The sequence below is a fragment of the Oncorhynchus mykiss genome, chromosome 6 (genome assembly GCF_013265735.2).
Source record: "Oncorhynchus mykiss isolate Arlee chromosome 6, USDA_OmykA_1.1, whole genome shotgun sequence".
Classification (NCBI taxonomy): domain Eukaryota; kingdom Metazoa; phylum Chordata; class Actinopteri; order Salmoniformes; family Salmonidae; genus Oncorhynchus; species Oncorhynchus mykiss.
The window spans coordinates 84764631-84784186 of record NC_048570.1 but is presented as its reverse complement, the minus strand read 5'-3'; the positions used below and the strand labels follow the sequence as shown (position 1 = coordinate 84784186).

The 19556-nt window shown below is 41.5% G+C and overlaps 1 protein-coding gene across 2 annotated transcripts in view; it reads right to left on the bottom strand.

Moving 5' to 3' along the window:
- LOC110511357 (aldehyde dehydrogenase family 1 member A3) overlaps positions 1 to 4252 on the bottom strand; it is a 35260-nt gene extending 31008 nt beyond the window's left edge. For both annotated transcript variants that reach the window (XM_036981270.1, XM_036981271.1), the window contains exons 1-3: positions 4080 to 4252; positions 3402 to 3506; positions 1372 to 1512 (exon numbers count right to left, since the gene is read on the bottom strand). In XM_036981270.1, the coding sequence (XP_036837165.1) occupies positions 1372 to 1512; positions 3402 to 3506; positions 4080 to 4190 (357 nt within the window). In that variant the 5' untranslated portion in view covers positions 4191 to 4252. The remainder of the gene's footprint in view (positions 1 to 1371; positions 1513 to 3401; positions 3507 to 4079) is intronic.
- Positions 4253 to 19556: the final 15304 nt, after the last annotated feature.

Here is a 19556-nt window from a genome sequence, read left to right as displayed (position 1 = left end):
ATCCCATAATATGACTTCACTCTCATCTGTAATGTTTCATTTACAAATCTGACTCCTAATGCAATCTGGAAACTCAATTGAAAAGGCATTGGAACACGTGAGAAGGCATTGGAACTGGGCTTGGATCACCCACCACTGTAATATCTGATTTACACTGTCTAAAATAATCCAAGGTGGCCCAACTCAAGATCTTTTAGTAACTACATTAGTTCCACAGCCTTTTTGAGTTGACCCAACTTTTTGGAGAAGTGGCTGCAGGTAGCCTTGTGTTTTTCAACGTTGGGCCAATAACTAAAAAGTTGCTAGTTCAAATCCTTGAGCCGCAAATCTGTTGATGTGGCCTGGAGCAAGACACTTAACCCTAATAGCTCCAGGGGTTGCTGTTAATTATGGCAGACCCTCTCTCAGGGAGAGTTGGGATATCGGTATGCAGAAAACACATTCATGCATGCGTATTAATAGACACTTGCAGATATGTGAAATAGGAGAAATATAAACACCCACCAAATGATAAGTGTTGCATAAGCCTCACATTTTAAGTTGGCCAAAACATTGTTCTAACTCATCTATACAATGAATATACCAAACATTACGAACACCTTCCTAATATTCAGTTGCACCCACCTGGCACCTACTACCATGTCCCGTTCAAAGGCACTTAAATCTTGTGTCTTGCCCATTCACCCTCTGAATGGCACACAATCACAACCCATATCTCAATTTTCTCAAGGCTTAAAACTCATTTAACCGGTCTCCTCCCCTTCATCTACACTGATTGAAGTGGATTTAAGTAACATCAATGAGGGATCATACAGTAGCTTTCACCTGGATTCACCTGGTCAGTCTATATCAACTTAAACATATGTTTTTGATAGATGCTTTGTATGGAAATGATTTGATTATTGACAAAAGGCTGTTCTATTTTTTTAGGTTAAAGTAATACTACACTCCAAAACTATATTTTGGTATTTTGTCCATTAGTCCACTGTCAATACAATTCCATGTCAGTTAAACTTTTTTTTAATCTTGTGACACACACAGGCACACAGACACTCACCAACAATATTAGAATGAATGTCAAGGTTGTGTGGGGATTATATAGCAACAAGTGTAGAACTGAAAAATATATATTACTCGAGTCGCGACATACTAGCATGGAAAAGATTTTCAATCACAGATCATGCACCTTCAGCGTCTGGTGCATTGCGCACTGCGCTGCTGCTGTCAATTCTTTCTGGACACCCAAACTAGATGATAGGCTACCTTCACAACGCAGGTGACAGATGTCAAGTTTACCAATAGGCTGCTAGTTGTAGCCTTCTACAGTCTAAAGACAAATAAGGTTAGTAGGCCGTTACATCCACAGCTTACCGCTAGCAGTGCCCGGTCCCTCTCCATCAGGTCAGCGAGCTTGTGCAGGAGTCGCCCCCGGCTTGACACGTCCATCCTTCGCCACGGCGAGCCCCTCTGGCTGGCCGCTCTGGCAGCCTTAACAGCCTTGTCCACATCTGCCTGCAGGTACACATCAACAGCTTTCACACAGACAACTGACAACCCACCTAAAACATTTATATGGGTAATATTGTTTTGCATAAGTTACAATTATGAGCAGGCTAATGATAATTGATAGGCCTAATTAATTCACAAAAATGTATTTTTGTCTGTAGCCTAATAAAAGACCTTGACATTGAGTTGATAGACAGTCACTCTCTTGGTTTTAAAGGCTATGTAAAAGGAAATTAAACATGTAGGCCAAGATCAAAGGTCTTCAACCTTTAATTGACCAGGGACCCCCTCCCAGGTAAACTGGCGACCCAGGGACCCCCTCCCAGGTAAACTGGCGACCCAGGGCCCCCTCCCAGGTAAACTGGCGACCCAGGGACCCCCTCCCAGGTAAACTGGCGACGCAGGGCCCCCTCCCAGGTAAACTGGCGACCCAGGGACCCCCTCCCAGGTAAACTGGCGACCCAGGGACCCCCTCCCAGGTAAACTGGCGACCCAGGGACCCCCTCCCAGGTAAACTGGCGACGCAGGGCCCCCTCCCAGGTAAACTGGCGACCCAGGGACCCCCTCCCAGGTAAACTGGCGACCCAGGGACCCCCTCCCAGGTAAACTGGCGACCCAGGGACCCCCTCCCAGGTAAACTGGCGACCCAGGGACCCCCTCCCAGGTAAGCTGGCGACCCAGGGATCCCCTCCCAGGTAAACTGGCGACCCAGGGACCCCCATCATACGTTAGCAAAAACATTTATTTCATGTCTTGGGCGACAGGTAGAGCGTTGGACTAGTAACCGGAAGGTTGCAAGATCAAATCCCCGAGCTGATAAGGTAAATATCTGCTGTTCTGCTCCTGAACAGGCAGTTAACCCACCGTTTCTAATCCGTCATTGAAAATAAGAATTTGTTCTTAACTGACTTGCCTAGTTAAATAATAATAATGAGAAGTAATCAACATTTTAAAATTAATAGATTTGGTAAATACTTTTAATTATTTTGACCTCCCCACATTATAATTGGAAGAGGAAGTGTAGTCTTTAACAGACTATTAGCTAGAAAGGTAGTAACTCCAAACAGATTTTCGCTAAGAGTTTTAGCTGTTTAAACTAAGGTTAGCCATGTCTTAGCAGACATGTCCAAGTCAAGAAAGCTAACCAGCAGTGAACGGCATTTGCCACACTTTTAGCCTATTGACAGATAGCCTACTGACTGGTAGCCTATTGACTGGTAGCCTATTGACTGGTAGCCTATTGACTGGTAGCTTATTGACTGGTAGCCTATTGACAGGTAGCCTATTGACAGGTAGCCTATTGACTGGTAACCTATTGATTGGTAGCCTATTGACAGGTAGCTTATTGACAGGTAGCCTATTGACAGGTAGCTTATTGACTGGTAACCTATTGATTGGTAGCCTATTGACAGGTAGCTTATTGACTCGTAGCCTTTTGACAGGTAGCTTATTGACTGGTAGCCTACTGACAGGTAGACTATTGACAGGTAGCCTATTGACTGGTGCTTTTTCAAAGCCTATGTCAGACACTCCAGCCAGTGTATCAGCTCCAATGAGTGTAATTTGCTCAATATTAGGAGTTGGCAAATAAAGTTAAAATATTATCCTATTTTCTACTGTAGGTATGTAATTAAAAATGTGTTTATTCTGTTGTTGCTAGCGATATCCATAAAAACAATGGAGAAAAAACGTATATATATCTATATATTTTGGCAGACCCCCTGCAGTCCCTGGAACCCAATCAGAACCAGATGAAGAGAGAAGACAGGATCACTGCAGTAGTAGTAATACAATTCTGTTCATTTGATTTAGCAAACATTCCTTATTTCCTCAAGTCAACTTAGTAATTAAGACATTGGCCTAATCAAACATGAATGTATGTTTTAGGTACATACTTTGTCTGCTTCTTCCACTTCACAGATTTTGACACCTGTTGCAGGATTGAAGGTCTGAAACGTCTTTCCTTTGAGAGAGGTGTGCCACTCATTGTTGATAAAAATCTGTTGGACACAAAGAAAGAGCTGTTTAAAAAAAAGACTGTTTTACAACGCACCTGTTCATTAGGCTACGATCAGTAAGCAATATAACACAGGAGCATAACTCAAGTGTGTTTTTTGTTTTTCAAATATATTTTGAACGCAGTCTTTTGGATCCAACTCCAATATGAAGACATGGATAGCACACCAACAGGCACACCACCACCTCTAGCCTGTGCACAGGCTACAGACTAACATGCATTACAATAACTTGACGGAATTCACCTCCCCTGGTTTATGATGTCTTAAACATGTACCATGACATTATATTATACCTTATACCTTACACTCAAGTTTCACGTTTTTATGGTCACGTGCACTAACTAGTACAGTACGTGCACTAACTAGCCCATGAAATTATTTTCTTGAATGCTCTTTCCCAACAATGCAGTAGTACTATATATATAGTTCAAAACAGTTAAACAGTTGTTTGTGCATACTGGTGTTTCAGATGTTTCGGCTTAATATTTTTTTTCACATTACATTTTCACTATTCAGTGATTGCTGCTATGTTACTTAATAAGACGTGCGTCTCACCTTGGTGTGGCGTATCTCTTGCACTTTGACGGGCTGGGGAAAAGGCATGGGAGGGCTCCCATCGCCATTCGCCCCGGTCACCCCGTTCTCTGTTGTTCCGTTCTGAGCCATTCTGCGTTACCGGTCCAGTCCTGCCACAACTGTATTCTCTCTGTGTGTCTGTCTACTGTCTACTGAGCACTACAAGCGCATCCAGCGGTCTTTATAAGAATGCGAAAATCCTCCCTCTCTCTCTCTCTCGCCAGCTCCCCAGAGCAGCTGAGGGTAACCCAACTCTGCCCTTATCAAAATATCAGGCCCCAGTATCTGCAGCATGGAATCATAAACCAAAAGCCTCCTGGAATATTGTTTTTAATAGGAATGCTTAACGTAACAGGATAAAGATATAATGACATACGCTTTTATATTGACGGTCGGCTACTCCAAGGACAGGTGCGGCAGGTACAATTTTTGCGTGTCAACTTATTTATTGGGGAAAGTGCAAGGTGTCAAATGGATGCTAATTACTGTGGATGCTTTTAGACTACAGATGGAAAAATTGTAGAACACGGACAGCAGTACGTTCAAGTGTATACATTTCCAACACACAATTCGTGCAAATATGTACAAAAAGTATTTCAGCAGATTTTGTGCGTTTTTGTGTGGCTTAATTCGTGTGAAAATACATACATTTTTGTGAGACTTAATTCGTAGGAATATAACACACATTTTTGTGTGACTTCGTTCGTAGATTTAAAAAAAAACAGTTTTGGGGGAAAACTTCAGAACAATCTTTTAAAAGTTATTGGAGCAATGCATTTTGGGCAAATGGTGCTCCACACTGCCTTTTTTGTGTCCCACATTTATTTATATACATATTTTTAAAAAACATGTTAACAACCCAATATTGTTAATCAACCAGATTGTCACCCGAAATACTTATAATATAATATGTTTTTGCTTAATACTTTGGGATACTGGTGCTATGTCGGATTTTATAAGTGTTGCCAAATTGGAGTTAAAAGCTGTATTTGTCAACAACAACAAAAAGGGTGATATGATGAAGGTATTTGATTGGGGAATGGGGATACATTTTCATAATGGGAAATGAATTCATCAACAAAGGTGGGGAAAAAGAAGACCTAAAAAAAAAAAATTGTTTAAATCCCCCTGAATCAACTGCATGGTATTTGCGTCTATAACGAGTCTGGACTTTTATCAATTAAGCCATATCAATGCAGTTAAACAGGTTAATGTAAAATAATGAATTATGTTGGCATACACTTATGACACGTCCAAGGCTGTTTAATGATTATTATTACGGTCGTGTCAATCATGTTATATACTCAGGCTATTGTAACAAGGCATATGCCAGCATTGTAGGCCTACTGCCTCTGCCCGAGGCCTACTAGGCTTTCATGGTAGCAGCCCTTAGAGTTGACTTTGCCACGAATGAGCCCTGGTTAGAGTCCCTGTTGCAGCTTTCACTTTCTTCTGTTGTATTGGTGGCAGCGTTGGGATCACATTCAGCTCACGTCTAGTTATGTGATCTAGTGTTAGGAAGCATTCTGGTTTTCAACATTGTGTTGGGTGTAATTACATTGATACAGTTGATACAGTTGAAGTCGGAAGTTTACATACACCTTAGCCAAATACATTTAAACTCAGTTCTTCACAATTCCTGAAAAATTCCCTGTCTTAGGTCAGTTAGGATCACCACTTTATTTTAACAATGTGAAATGTCAGAATAATAGTAGAGATAAGGATTTATTTCAGCTTTTATTTTTTTCATCACATTCCCAGTGCGTCAGAAGTTTACATACACTCAATTAGTATTTGGTAGCATTGCCTTTAAATTGTTTAACTTGTGCCAATCGCTTCTGGTAGCTTTCCACAAGCTTCCCACAATAAGTTGGGTGAATTTTGGCCCATTCCTCCTGACAGAGCTGGTGTAACTGAGTCAGGTTTGTAGGCCTCCTTGCTCGCACATGCTTTATCAGTTCTACCCACACATTTTCTATAGGATTGAGGTCAGGGCTTTGTGATGGCCACTCCAATATATTGACTTTGTTGTCCTTAAGCCATTTTGCCACAACTTTGTAAGTATGCTTGGGGTCATTGTCCATTTGAAAGAGCTATTTGCGACCAAGCTTTCACTTCCTGACTGATGTCTTGAGATGTTGCTTCAATATATCCACATAATTTTCCTCCCTCATGATGCCATCTATTTTGTGAAGTGCACCAGTCCCTCCTGCAGCAAAGCAACCCCACAACATGATGCTGCCACCCTCGTGCTTCACAGTTGGGATGGTGTTCTTCGGCTTGCAAGCCTCCCCCTTTTTCCTCCAAACATAATGATGGTCATTATGGCCAAACAGTTCTATTTTAGTTTCATCAGACCAGAGGACATTTCTCCAAAAAGTACGATCTTTGTCCCCATGTGCAGTTGAAAATCGAAGTCTGGCTTTTTTATGGCGGTTTTGGAGCAGTGGCTTCTTCCTTGCTGAGGGGCCTTTCAGGTTTTGTCGATATAGGACTCGTTTTTGCTGTGGATATAGATACTTTTCTACCTGTTTCCTCCAGTATCTTCACAAGGTCCTTTGCTGTTGTTTTGGGATTGATTTGCACTTTTCGCACCAAAGTACGTTCATCTCTAGGAGACAGAATGCATCTCCTTCCTGAGCGGTATGACGGCTGCGTGGTCCCATGGTGTTTATACTTGCTTACTATTGTTTGTACAGATGAACGTGGTACCTTCAGGCATTTGGAAATTATTCCCAAGGATGAACCAGACTTGTGGAGGTCTACAATTTTTTTTATGAGGTATTGGCTGATTTATTTTGATTTTCCCATGATGTCAAACAAAGATGTACTGAGTTTGAAGGTAGGCCTTGAAATACATCCACAGGTACACCTCCAATTGACTCAAATTATATCAATTAGCCTAGATGTCCTAACTGACTTGCCAAAACTATAGTTTGTTAACAAGAAATTTGTGGAGTGGTTGAAAAATGAGTTTTAATGACTCCAACCTAAGTGTATGTAAACTTCAGACTTCAACTGTATATCTTGTGATCAATGGATAAGCAACAATGGGTGTGACGGATAGAGGTAGTTACTACAGGTGTTGTCAAGCCTTACATCAAAGTAGCCTGAAGCTGAATAGAAAGTGCTACAGTATGTCCTGACCATTTATTCAGCGAAAATCCTCCGTGACTGTCCAATTTACATACGTTAATTTATCAGTGTTAAATTACCTGTTTAAAGTGTTATTATAACCATGGTGTTCTTTTGTTACTGAAACTTATACATCTAATAACCTGAAATTGAAAATTGGAAGTAAAAAAATTGAGGATAGGCCTCCCGTGTGGCGCAGTGGTCTAAGGCACTGCATCTGTGCCACCAGAGATTCTGGGTTCGAGCCCAGGCCGGCCGCGACCGGGGGCTCATGGGGCGACGCACAATTGTCCCAGTGCCGTCCGGGTTCAGGGAGGGTTTGGCCGGCAGGGATATCCTTGTCTCATCGCACACTAGCGACTCCTGTGGCGGTCCAGGTGCAGTGCACGCTGACCAGGTCGCTAGGTGTACGGTGTTTCCTCTGACACATTGGTGCGGTTGGCTTCCGGGTTGTATGTGCGTTGTGTCAAGAAGAAGTGTGCCTTGGTTGGGTTTCTGAGGACACATGGCTCTCGACCTTCGCCTCTCCCGGTGTCCGTACAGTAGTTGCAGCGATGAAACAAGACAATAACTACTACTAATTGGATACCACAAAATTTGGGAGAAAAAGAGGTAAAAAATATATATATATAATAGTGGATGATATTGCCATTCCTATTTGCCATATCTTCAATCTAAGCCCACCTGAAAGTGGGTGTCCTCAGGCCTGGAGGGAAAAAAAGTCATTCCACTACCCAATAATAGTAAAGCTTGGCTCAAGTAAAGCTTGTGTAAACTTTGGGGAAAAATGGTGTTTGACAAGATACAAGATACAATACTGTAAATACTGTAAACAAATTAACAACAGACTATCAGCACGCTTATAGGCAAGGACATTCAACACGCACAATACTTACACAAATTACTGATGATTGGCTAAGAGAAGTTGATGATAAATGATTGTGGGAGCTGTTTTGATAGACTTCAGTACGGCTTTTGACGTTATCGATCATAGTCTGCTAATGAAAAAACTTGTGTTATGGCTTTACACCCCCTGCTATATTGTGGATAAAGAGTTACCTGTCTAACAGACACACTTTAATGGAAGCCTCTCCAACATAAACCAAGTAGAATCAGGAATTCCCCAGGGCAGCTGTTTAGGCCCCTTACTTTTTGATTACTTTGAGTAAAGCCTGTGTGTCTATGTATGCGAATGACTCAACACTGTATACATCATCTATTACAGCGACTGTGTCAGGTTGTGCGCTACTGGTATAGAAGTCAGGTGCAGGAGAACAGAGAGTTGTGATCAGGCGCACACTTTATTTGGCAGAAGCAACAACAGACGGACGCAACTGTGTCAAAAAACCTCCAACCAATGGCAAAAGTGAAAAGCGCGACAACAGTCACAATGATGCAAATGTTTAACGATTAAACATACTTCGGGTTAAACACGGTACCCGGGGAAAAAACAGCCTGGCGCGTCACACAAAACATGTAACAAAACAATTCCACACAAAGACATGGGGGGGGGGGGGACAGAGGGAATATATATGTAGTGTGATTAGGGAATGTAAACCAGGTGTGCGGGGAAACAAGACATGGAACAATTAAAAGTGGAGCGGCGATGGCTAGAAGACCGGTGACGTCGACTGCCGAACGCCGCCCGAACAAGGAGAGGAGCCGACTTCGGCGGAAGTCGTGACAAACTGAAATGACTGCAACACTTAAAAAGAGCTGCAGTTAGTTTCAGAATGGGTGGCAAGGAATAAGTTAGTCCTAAATATTTTTTTTATGAAAAGCATTGTATTTGGACAAATCATTCACGAAACCATAAACCTCAACTAAATAGTGCAATGAGTAATGTGGAACTTGAGCAAGTTGAGGTGACTACAACAGCTTGGAGTAACCCTGGATTGTTAACTGTTATGGTCAAAACATGTTGATACAATAGTAGTTAAGATGGGGAGAAGTCTGTCCATAATAAAGCTCAATGTTTCCTTCTTGACAACACTGTCAACAAGGCAGGTCCTACAGGCTCTAATTTTGTTGCACCTGGACTACTGTTCAGTTGTGTGGTCAGGTGCCACAAAGAGGTACTTGCAATTGGCTCAGAACAGGGCAGCGCGGCTGGCCCTTAAATGTATACAGAGAGCTTACATGAATGATATGCATGTAAATCTCCCCTGGCTTAAAGTGGAGGAGAGATTGACTTCATCACTACTTGTTTTTGTAAGAGGTGTTAACAAGCTGAATTCACCAAGGTGGCTGTTTAAACTACTAGCTCATAGCTCGGACACCCATGCATACCCCACAAGTGTCACGGACGTCGTCTTGAAAATGACCAAGGTGCAGCGTGGTCAACGTACATTTTTCTTTATTATAAACGTCGCCAACAAAACAAGAAACAACAAAAACGAACGTGAAGCTTACTAGGGATATACAGGCCACTAACAAAGACAACTACCCACAAATACAAAAGGAAAAAAAGCTGCCTAAGTATGATTCCCAATCAGAGACAACGATAGACAGTTGTCCTTGATTGAGAACCATACCCGGCCAAAACATAGAAACAAAGAACATAGAGTTTCCCACCCGAGTCACACCCTGACCAAACAAACATAGAGAATAAAAGGATCTCTACGGTCAGGGCGTGACAAAAAGACATGCCACCAGAGGTCTCTTTACAATCCTCAAATCCAGAACAGACTATGGGAGGTGCACAGTACTTCATAAAGCCATGGCTACATGGAACTCTATTCCACATCAGGTAACTGATGTAAACAGTAGATTCAGATTTAAAAAACAGATACAAATACAGCTTATGGAACAGCGGGGACTGTGAAGAGATACACACACAGGTACAGACAGACATAGACACACGGGCGCTAGCACGCACACTCTACACACATACATTGTAATATTGTTGTATGGTGGTATCATATATTTTGTATTGTGTATATGTGGTGGTGTGACAGTTTTATATGATGTACTGTTTTAAATTTTGTTTTATGTATAATATACAGTAGGGCAAAAAAGTATTTAGTCAGCCACCAATTGTGCAAGTTCTCCAACTTAAAAAGATGAGAGAGGCCTGTAATTTTCATCATAGGTACACTTCAACTATGACAGACAAAATGAGAAGAAAAAAATCCAGAAAATAATATTGTAGCATTTGTAATGAATTTATGTGCAAATTATGGTGGAAAATAAGTATTTGGTCAATAACAAAAGTTTATCTCAATACTTTGTTATATACCCTTTGTTGGCAATGACAGAGGTCAAACGTTTTCTGTAAGTCTTCACAAGGTTTTCACACACTGTTGCTGGTATTTTGGCCCATTCCTCCATGCAGATCTCCTCTAGAGCAGTGATGTTTTGGGGCTGTTGCTGGGCAACATGGACTTTCAACTCCCTCCAAAGATGGGGTTGAGGTCTGGAGACTGGCTAGGCCACTCCAGGACCTTGAAATGCTTCTTACGAAGCCACTCCTTCGTTGCCCGGGTGGTGTGTTTGGGATCATTGTCATGCTGAAAGACCCAGCCACGTTTTATCTTCAATGCCCTTGCTGATGGAAGGAGGTTTTCACTCAAAATCTCACGCTACATGGCCCCATTCATTCTTTCCTTTACACGGATCAGTCGTCCTGGTCCCTTTGCAGAAAAACAGCCCCAAAGCATGATGTTTCCACCCCATGCTTCACAGTAGGTATGGTGTTCTTTGGATGCAACTCAGCATTCTTTGTCCTCCAAACACGACGAGTTGAGTTTTTACCAAAAAGTTATATTTTGGTTTCATCTGACCATATGACATTCTCCCAATCTTCTTCTGGATCATCCAAATGCTCTCTAGCAAACTTCAGACGGGCCTGGACATGTACTGGCTTAAGCAGGGGGACACGTCTGGCACTGCAGGATTTGAATCCCTGGCGGCGTAGTGTGTTACTGATGGTAGGCTTTGTTACTTTGGTCCCAGCTCTCTGCAGGTCATTCACTATGTCCCCCCGTGAGGTTCTGGGATTTTTGCTTACTGTTCTTGTGATCATTTTGACCCCACGGGGTGAGATCTTGCGTGGAGCCCCAGATCGAGGGAGATTATTAGTGGTCTCGTATGTCTTCCATTTCCTAATAATTGCTCCCACAGTTGATTTCTTCAAACCAAGCTGCTTACCTATTGCAGATTCAGTCTTCCCAGCATGGTGCAGGTCTACAATTTTGTTTCTGGTGTCCTTTGACAGCTCTTTGGTCTTGGCCATAGTGGAGTTTGGAGTGTGACTGTTTGAGGTTGTGGACAGGTGTCTTTTATACTGATAACAAGTTCAAACAGGTGCTATTAATACAGGTAACGAGTGGAGGACAGAGGAGCCTCTTAAAGAAGAAGTTACAGGTCTGTGAGAGCCAGAAATCTTGCTTGTTTGTAGGTGACCAAATACTTATTTTCCACCATAATTTGCTAATAAATTAATTAAAAATCCTACAATGTGATTTTCTGGATTTTTTTCTCATTTTGTCTGTCATAGTTGAAGTGTACCTATGATGAAAATTACAGGCCTCTATCATCTTTTTAAGTGGGAGAACTTGCACAAATGGTGGCTGACTAAATACTTAATATGTTTGGACCCCAGGAAGAGTAGCTGTTGCCTTGGCAGCAGCTAATGGGGATCCCTAATATCATAAAATAAAAAATATGGGTCAACAAATAATGTAAGTGTGTTATGCAGCAAAACACAACTATAATTTTTTAGGATGCAATTCAGTAATATGAATCAGTGTTGATCCATCCTGTTCTGATCTAATGAAGCCAGGGCCCTCTTGTTTCTCATTGGCGAAGACTGAACTCAAGGTAGGGGTTACACAGTACCAGTCAAAAGTTTGGACACACCCACTCATTCAAGAGTTTTTCTTTATTTTACTGTTTTCTACATTTTAGAATAATAGTGAATACATCAAAACTATGAAATAACACATGGAATCATGTAGTAACCACAAAAGTGTTAAACAAGTCAAAATATATTTTATATTTGAGATTCTTCAAAGTTGCCACCCTTTGTCTTGATGATGGCTTTGCACCCTCTTGGCATTCTCTCAACCAGCTTCATGAGGTAGTCACCTGGAATGCATTTAAAAAAACAGATGTGCCTTGTTAAAAGTTCATTTGTGGAGTTTATTTCCTTCTTAATGCGTTTGAGACAATCAGTTGTGTTGTGACAAGGTAGGGGTGGTATACAGAAGATTGCCTTATTTGGAAAAAGACCAAGTCCATATTATGCCAAGACAGTTCCACATAGCCTTTTATAAAATTCATTATGAAAGAAATGGTGTAGTATACACTAAAAAGTTGAGGTTTGTATTAAATGCATTATGAAGAAAATTGTGTAATGTAGGCTCCACAAAGTATGAAATGCTTTATGAAGAAAATAATGTAGACCTATTGTTGCCTAAACCAAAAAAGGGTATTTCTGACTACAAGTGCACCAGTATCCAGTAACAAGCACAGAAAATAGTTTTGGCTGGCGTCCCGAGTGGCGTAGTGGTCTAAGGCACTGCATAGCAGTGCTAGATGCATTACTACAGACCCAGGTTTATTCCTGGGCTGTGCCACAACCGGCTGAGGCCGGGAGTCCCGTAGGATGGATACAATTGGCCCAGCGTTGTCTGGGTTGGGGAGGGTTTCGCTGTGGAGGGCTTTACTTGAATCATCTCTCTCTAGCGACTTTGCTCTCTAGTGACTTCTTGTGGCAGGCCGGGTGCCTGCAGGCTGACCTTGGTTGTCAGTTGAATGGTGTTTCCTCCGACATATTGGTGCGGCTGGCTTCCGGGTAAAGTTGGCAGGTGTACTTTGAAGAATCTAAAATCTAAAATATATTTTGATTTGTTTAACACTTTTTTGGTTACTACATGAATCCATATGTGTTATTTCATAGTTGTATTATTCTACAATGTAGAAAATAGACAAAATAAAGAGAAACCCTTGAATGAGTAGGCGTGTCAAAACTTTTGACTGTTACTGTAAATGGTTCCCAAGATCAAGTTCACAAACAACATCACCAAACCTGATTGGCATTAAATCATTCTAACACCGCCAGTGTGTGTGTGTGTATGTGTGTGTGTGTGTGAGAGAGAGATTACTGTAGGCCTACCACCAAATGATTGTCTGTGTCTTTACAGTCAAAGCCATGCAAGTAATGAGTGAGAATTCATTTGTCCGCACATTATTTACATTATAACACAAGAGCTTTGATCAGCCACAGCCGGAGGATTGGGGGAGACTGCTGGCCGGTCATCAGCCGTGCAAAGGTGTGATGAGTTGTGATGTTCTTCGCCAAGTTGGTTTTTGCACCTGGACGTGGTGAAGTTGAATGGAGTTGAACACATGCAAACAAATGCTTTTGTTCTCCGGGGGGACAAAGCCGTCGACCGGCTCAGGGCTCGACAATCAAACACTGTCGCCATTGTTTCCCCTTCGTTGCCTCTTGTCACTCTTCTTGTCTTCTTGTTCTAATGAGGACAACGAGCTCTCGCCGGTGCATTTCTCACTTCAGCAAGTTTCTAACACTTCCTAATGAGAGAGAGAGAGACCCAGAGAGACTGAGCAAGAGGAAAGCCATAGCAGGAATGGAGAGAGAGAGAGAGATACTGTAGAGAGAGTGAGATTAAAAACAAAGAAGGGAAAGCAAACAGATCAGTTAAGATTATAGACTAAATGAGTTATTGCGAGACACATTGCTTTGCTTGCGGTACTTTGCAGTCATGGGCTCATCCTATTTAAATTGTTTATGCAAATAGGCTTCAAATGCTCTGGAAATGTAGATATGATATGCATCAGGATTGGAGACATTGATGATAATCAGGAATTCCATGCAAAGAAGGAACTAAAGTAGGCCTACAGATTACTCCATATGGGTTGTAATTGCATGGCTTGCAATGGAACCATATGTCATAGGTCAGCCTGACAGTGGCAAAAGCAAGGCAACAATGCATCTTTTAGCAATGGCATCTTATAATAACATTCAATAATGCTCAAGATAGTTGAACTGTACTGTAGTTGATTGTTGTTATTATCATCACTAGATCTTTGTTCACAGTCGCTGCTGTCCTTGTCTGTTCCTAAGGCTAGAACTGAGATGGGGAAATAATCGTTTTCCCATAATGCCCCGTTATCCTGGAACATGCTTCAAAAGATATTAAAGTTAGGGCAGTTAGTGTCCTTGCCTGTTTTTAAGACTCTGATCGACGACACCATTTGTGATAGCTGCAAGTTGTTTCTAATCTTCAAATGTATCTGGAAATTGTGACACTTTGTCTTTTGTGTGTATTCTGTATTTTTCTGTCATATTTTATGTACACACTGCTTTGTCCCTGTTTTTCCTTCTTGCCAGGTTGTCCCCCAAAATAGGTTTTTAACCTTAATGGATCTTAGCTGGTGAAATAAATGTTAAATAAAAAATGTATAGAATTTTCCTTCACAACTTGACACAATAACTACAGTTGTATGGCTCTGGTGGTAGATGGCGATAGGTGATGTGAAAAACATCCAGAAATGGTCCAGATGTGTAGTGAGAAGGTGTGGCCAGGTGCTGTGCTCCTCCAGGGTTGGATGGTTAATTGGGGTTCCACACCTTCTAATGGAGGTCAAGTCTTACCCCACCACAGCTCAACACCACTTAGACTCAACACACACCCAGACAGCTAATTGTGGTAACAGCATGTGTTAATAGGAGACTATTGACAAGATAATGTAGGTATGAATTCAGGAATTATGAAACCATTTAATTATGATGAATATGATTTAAACACTTTGGCAATTTTTTGTCCTTATGTAGTGAGAGAGTTTCCCGTACACAGATTAGGCCTAGTCCAGCAATAACAAGTCAACTCAATGGAGAATCTACATTGAAAGTGCTTTTTAATCCAGGACTAACTGTGTACGGGAAACTGGACCTAAAGAATGTATATGAATGGACTACGAATAAATTAAGCAATATGATTATATAATCACAGCGAATTTGGACACCCTGACTGTAACTTAGACTCAGAGAGTCAGGAAGCAAGTGCAATTAGTGAGTTTAATGATGACATGGAACAGTACAAAACAGAAAGTGTCTAAAATGGAAACATAAACGATATTGCCTGGTGGGTGAAAACAAAGGAGTGCTAGATAAAGGGGAAGTAATCAGGGTAGTGATGGAGTCCAGGTGTGCCTCATGATGGGGTGCAGGTGTGCATAATGAGGGTTGCCAGGTGTGTGTAATGAGGGTTGCCAGTTGTGCGTAATGAGGGTTGCCAGGTTTGCGTAATGATAGGTTGCCAGGTGTGCGTAATGATAGGTTGCCAGGTGTGCGTAATGAGGGTTGCCAGGTGTGCACAATGATGGGTTGCCAGGTGTGTGTAATGAGGGTTGTCAGGTGTGCGTAATGAGGGTTGCCAGCTGTGTGTAATGAGGGTTGCCATGTGTATGTAATGAGGGTTGTCAGGTGTATGTAATGAGGGTTGCCTGGTGTATGTAATGAGGGTTGCCAGGTGTATGTAATGAGGGTTGCCAGGTGTATGTAATGAGGGTTGTCAGGTGTGCGTAATGAGGGTTGCCAGGTGTGCGTAGTGATGGGTTGCCAGGTGTGTGTAATGATGGGTTGCCAGGTGTGTGTAATGAGGGTTGCCAGGTGTGTGTAATGATGGGTTGCCAGCTATGTGTAATGAGGGTTACCAGGGACGGTGGTTAGTAGACCGGTGAAGTCGGGTTCAGGAGAGGGGGAGCGGAGGTAGATGTGAAACTGACAAAATGTATTTTAAATCATACACCTGTCTATACTATGTGATGCCTCGGATTTCAATATCATTGTACCAGGGACTGAAATATATCAATTGGAATTGAAAATATATGAACAGCCAGTCTGCAGTATGATAATCCACCACCCCTGCAACCTGACCAATCTCCACTACCCAGCACATATACAGGTTCATGTTCAGAAGACAGGGAGTGGTATAAAACCGTGTGCAAAATGGAATGAAACAGGGAGCTGTTATCTGAACTTGCACAATATTTTTTGGAGAGAGGGAGAGAGAGCATTTCCTGCATGTGGAGCGGAGGAAGAGAGCAATCCAGTGAGAGAAAGAGAGGTAGAGAGAGAGGTAGAGAGAAAGAGAGGTAGAGAGAAAGAGGGGTAGAGAGAGAGGTAGAGAGAAAGAGAGGTAGAGAGAAAGAGGGGTAGAGAGAGAGGTAGAGAGAGAGGTAGAAAGAAAGAGATGTAGAGAGAGGTAGAGAGAAAGTGAGGTAGAGAGAGATATAGAGAAAAAGAGAGGAAAAGAGAGAGAGGTAGAGAGAAAAAGAGGTAGAGAGAAATAGAGGTAGAGAGAAAGAGAGGCAGAGAGAAAGAGAGAGAGGTAGAGAGAGGGCCAGTGCCACAGTGAGATAACTCTGTCCAGGTGCTCAGGGGCCCAGACAATGACTCTTTTCAGCACTCCGATGAGAAAGAACCCTCCCTCCGCTTGTTGCAAAATATACAGGAGGGGAAGGAGAGAACAAACTCAGGCAGATGGTTGTACTACAGTAGCAAAATATGTGTGAGAGGAAAGCCTAGGCAATCAAGTGAGCTCTCGTTGGCAATAACAAGCCCTTTTATTAATGGAGCCCATAGTTCAGGTCATAGATGAAACTGCGTCCCAAAAAGCACCCCATTCGCTTTATAGTGTACTAGTTTTATCCAGAGGACAAGGTGCCCCTGGTAAAAAATAGTGCACTATAAAGGGAATAGGGTGCCATTTTAGAGGCATATTAAGTCCCATACATGATGAGCTGCTATCCCACAGACCCTGCTATCAGCTTCTCCTATTGTTTGACGATGAACTGCCATAGTGTGTGAAGTTATTATGTGATGATGTGATTTCTAAAGGACGTTGTATAACTTCTATGATACTCCGTTAACAATGAACCTGACTGACATCTCCGGGCCGGAACAGGCGCACAACATCCTAATAGTGCAGAGAGTAGAATCCACCATGAACATACAATGACATCGTATTTAATACAGAAGGCAAGATCAAGTGTCAAACTGGGTACACTGCAAGTAGCCTAGCTGTTAAGAGTGTCGGGCCAGTAATCGAAAAGTTGCTGGTTTGAATCCTCGGAGCCAACTAGGTGAGAAAAAAAATCTGCCAATCTGCAATGTACTTAACACTAATTGCTACTGTAAATTGCTCGGCATAAGAGTGTCTGCTAAATGACAAAAAAAAGTATTATTTACTAAGTCATTCTAATTCTATGGAATTAGAAATACAAACCACTCATATCAAACTTTACAGGGTACATTTTACTGTGTGAAGTAATGTACTGTTATCTGTAATTCTGAAGATGTGCTTCCCTAAATGCAAATAGTGCTATTACCATATTGCTTACACCTGTCCAATCCCCTTAGATCAAGTGCATTGGGCACAGGGTATATGGGTCAATTTGGGATTAGCCCAAAGACTGTAGTTCATGCACTTGATCAGGAATTGTTACTGAGTATATATAACCTTAAAGATAGAGACCTAAATTGCTACACTATATTAATTTTTGGACATAAATAAATTATATTTACCCATTAACTCTTCAAAAATATAACTGATAAATGCCTCATGATCTTAGTACAAAGGTTGTACCTAATCTGAACCTAAAATATATGCTTTTTTATTCCAATGTTTGTAAACAACATAAATGTAAACAAACACTGTATAGCCTCAAAACATTAATACGTTAATATTATACATGTGTTATAATGGATTGTCAGTCCTTACATCCATAGCTCTGTCTATGAATTTCTCCAGCCCCATCCCCTAGCCAAACGGGCGGGGAGGCCACTTTGTTATTGTTTCAATTAAGGATTCTAACTTTAATTAATGGGAGATTGTGTCCAAATTACAACAGCAGATATGATACAACAGCAGATATGATACAGGTAAAACTCAGTGAGATGCAAATGAAGGAGAGGTGTTACCTCTGATAGACCAAGAGAAAAGAGTTCTAAAAGGGTTCTTCAGCTGTCCCCACAGGAGAACCCTTTTTGGTTCCCCATAGAACCCTTTTGGGTTTCATGTAGAACCCTCTGTGGAAAGGGTCCTACATGAACCAAAAAGGGTTCTACAAAGGGTTCTCCTATGAGGACAGTCAAACAATTTTTTTCTAAGAGAGTAGACATGAATGAAAGAGGTGACTCAGCCTTTGATGTAGGGAAGAGATTCTTATCCTCTGTCGTTTCTCACCGATTCACATCGTCCTGCCGGGGTCCCGCCGGGCCGCTTATCCAGTCAGTTAAAAGGAGTGAGAGAGCGCTTTGTGTTTAAGATCAGAGCAATTTGCAAGCTCATTGAGGAACACCGTGAAACAAAGGAAGCTTAGATATAGAATCCATCATCGTCGTTTCTCTCCGTCTGTAGATTACTTTCCCACTTGATGACATATCACCAGTCCAGAGCCAGTTTGACCATTCTACAGTGTAGTGCAGTGGAGAGAGACCTTATTTACACACCAGGTGCACTTTAGATTGAATTGGCTACATTTTTATAAAAAATATATATATATACTGTATATTTACCATTTATTTAACCAGAAATTCACAATTGATGTCAGAAGACCTATTTTGCAAGGTAGACCTGGCCAAGAAGTATAAAACGGATCAAATAGACAAATATACAGACAAGCAAATCATCTTGAATTATTTAGTCAGTTCTCAGAGCAAACGTGTAGATTATATGAAGCATCGGAAGACTGAAAGCCATATACAGTATCTTGAAAATGTGAATGTTGAAATTCATCATTTTGTGGGACTTTATCAAAAAGTGGACCAATTAAAAATGTATGAAAACATTTTTCAAGGTAAAATTCCATTTGAATTCAGATGATTCAAAACAGTTGTACAACTATTTGAAATATAACTGCATTCTATGGCAATTGAAATTGAAATGCTACCGTATGTCTATCTGTGGTAATCGTGGTAATGGTGTTGAACGCTGTCAACAAAAGGCTCAAAAGGCTTTAGTGAATTTCACCACGATAACCAATCTCCAAGCCCACCTATACATTCAACTATATGTTTAACATTAACTCTGACAATGGGAGGTAGTTTCCTTTTCTCTTCCAAAACAAACTTGCATCCATTATAAAGAGGTAATAATCCATATAGTAATAAATCACAGAGAGTTTGCCTGCACACACAAGTTCACACAACCTTAGTGCGTTGTCGTTGTGCGTTGTCACACGCAAAGGTTGTCTAATAATTTTCTGCTGAAAAACTGACTGTCGTATCACAACCGTTGTGCACCAAATGCACTGAACATAAGTTGTACAACTTGAGTGTGTACGGTGCTA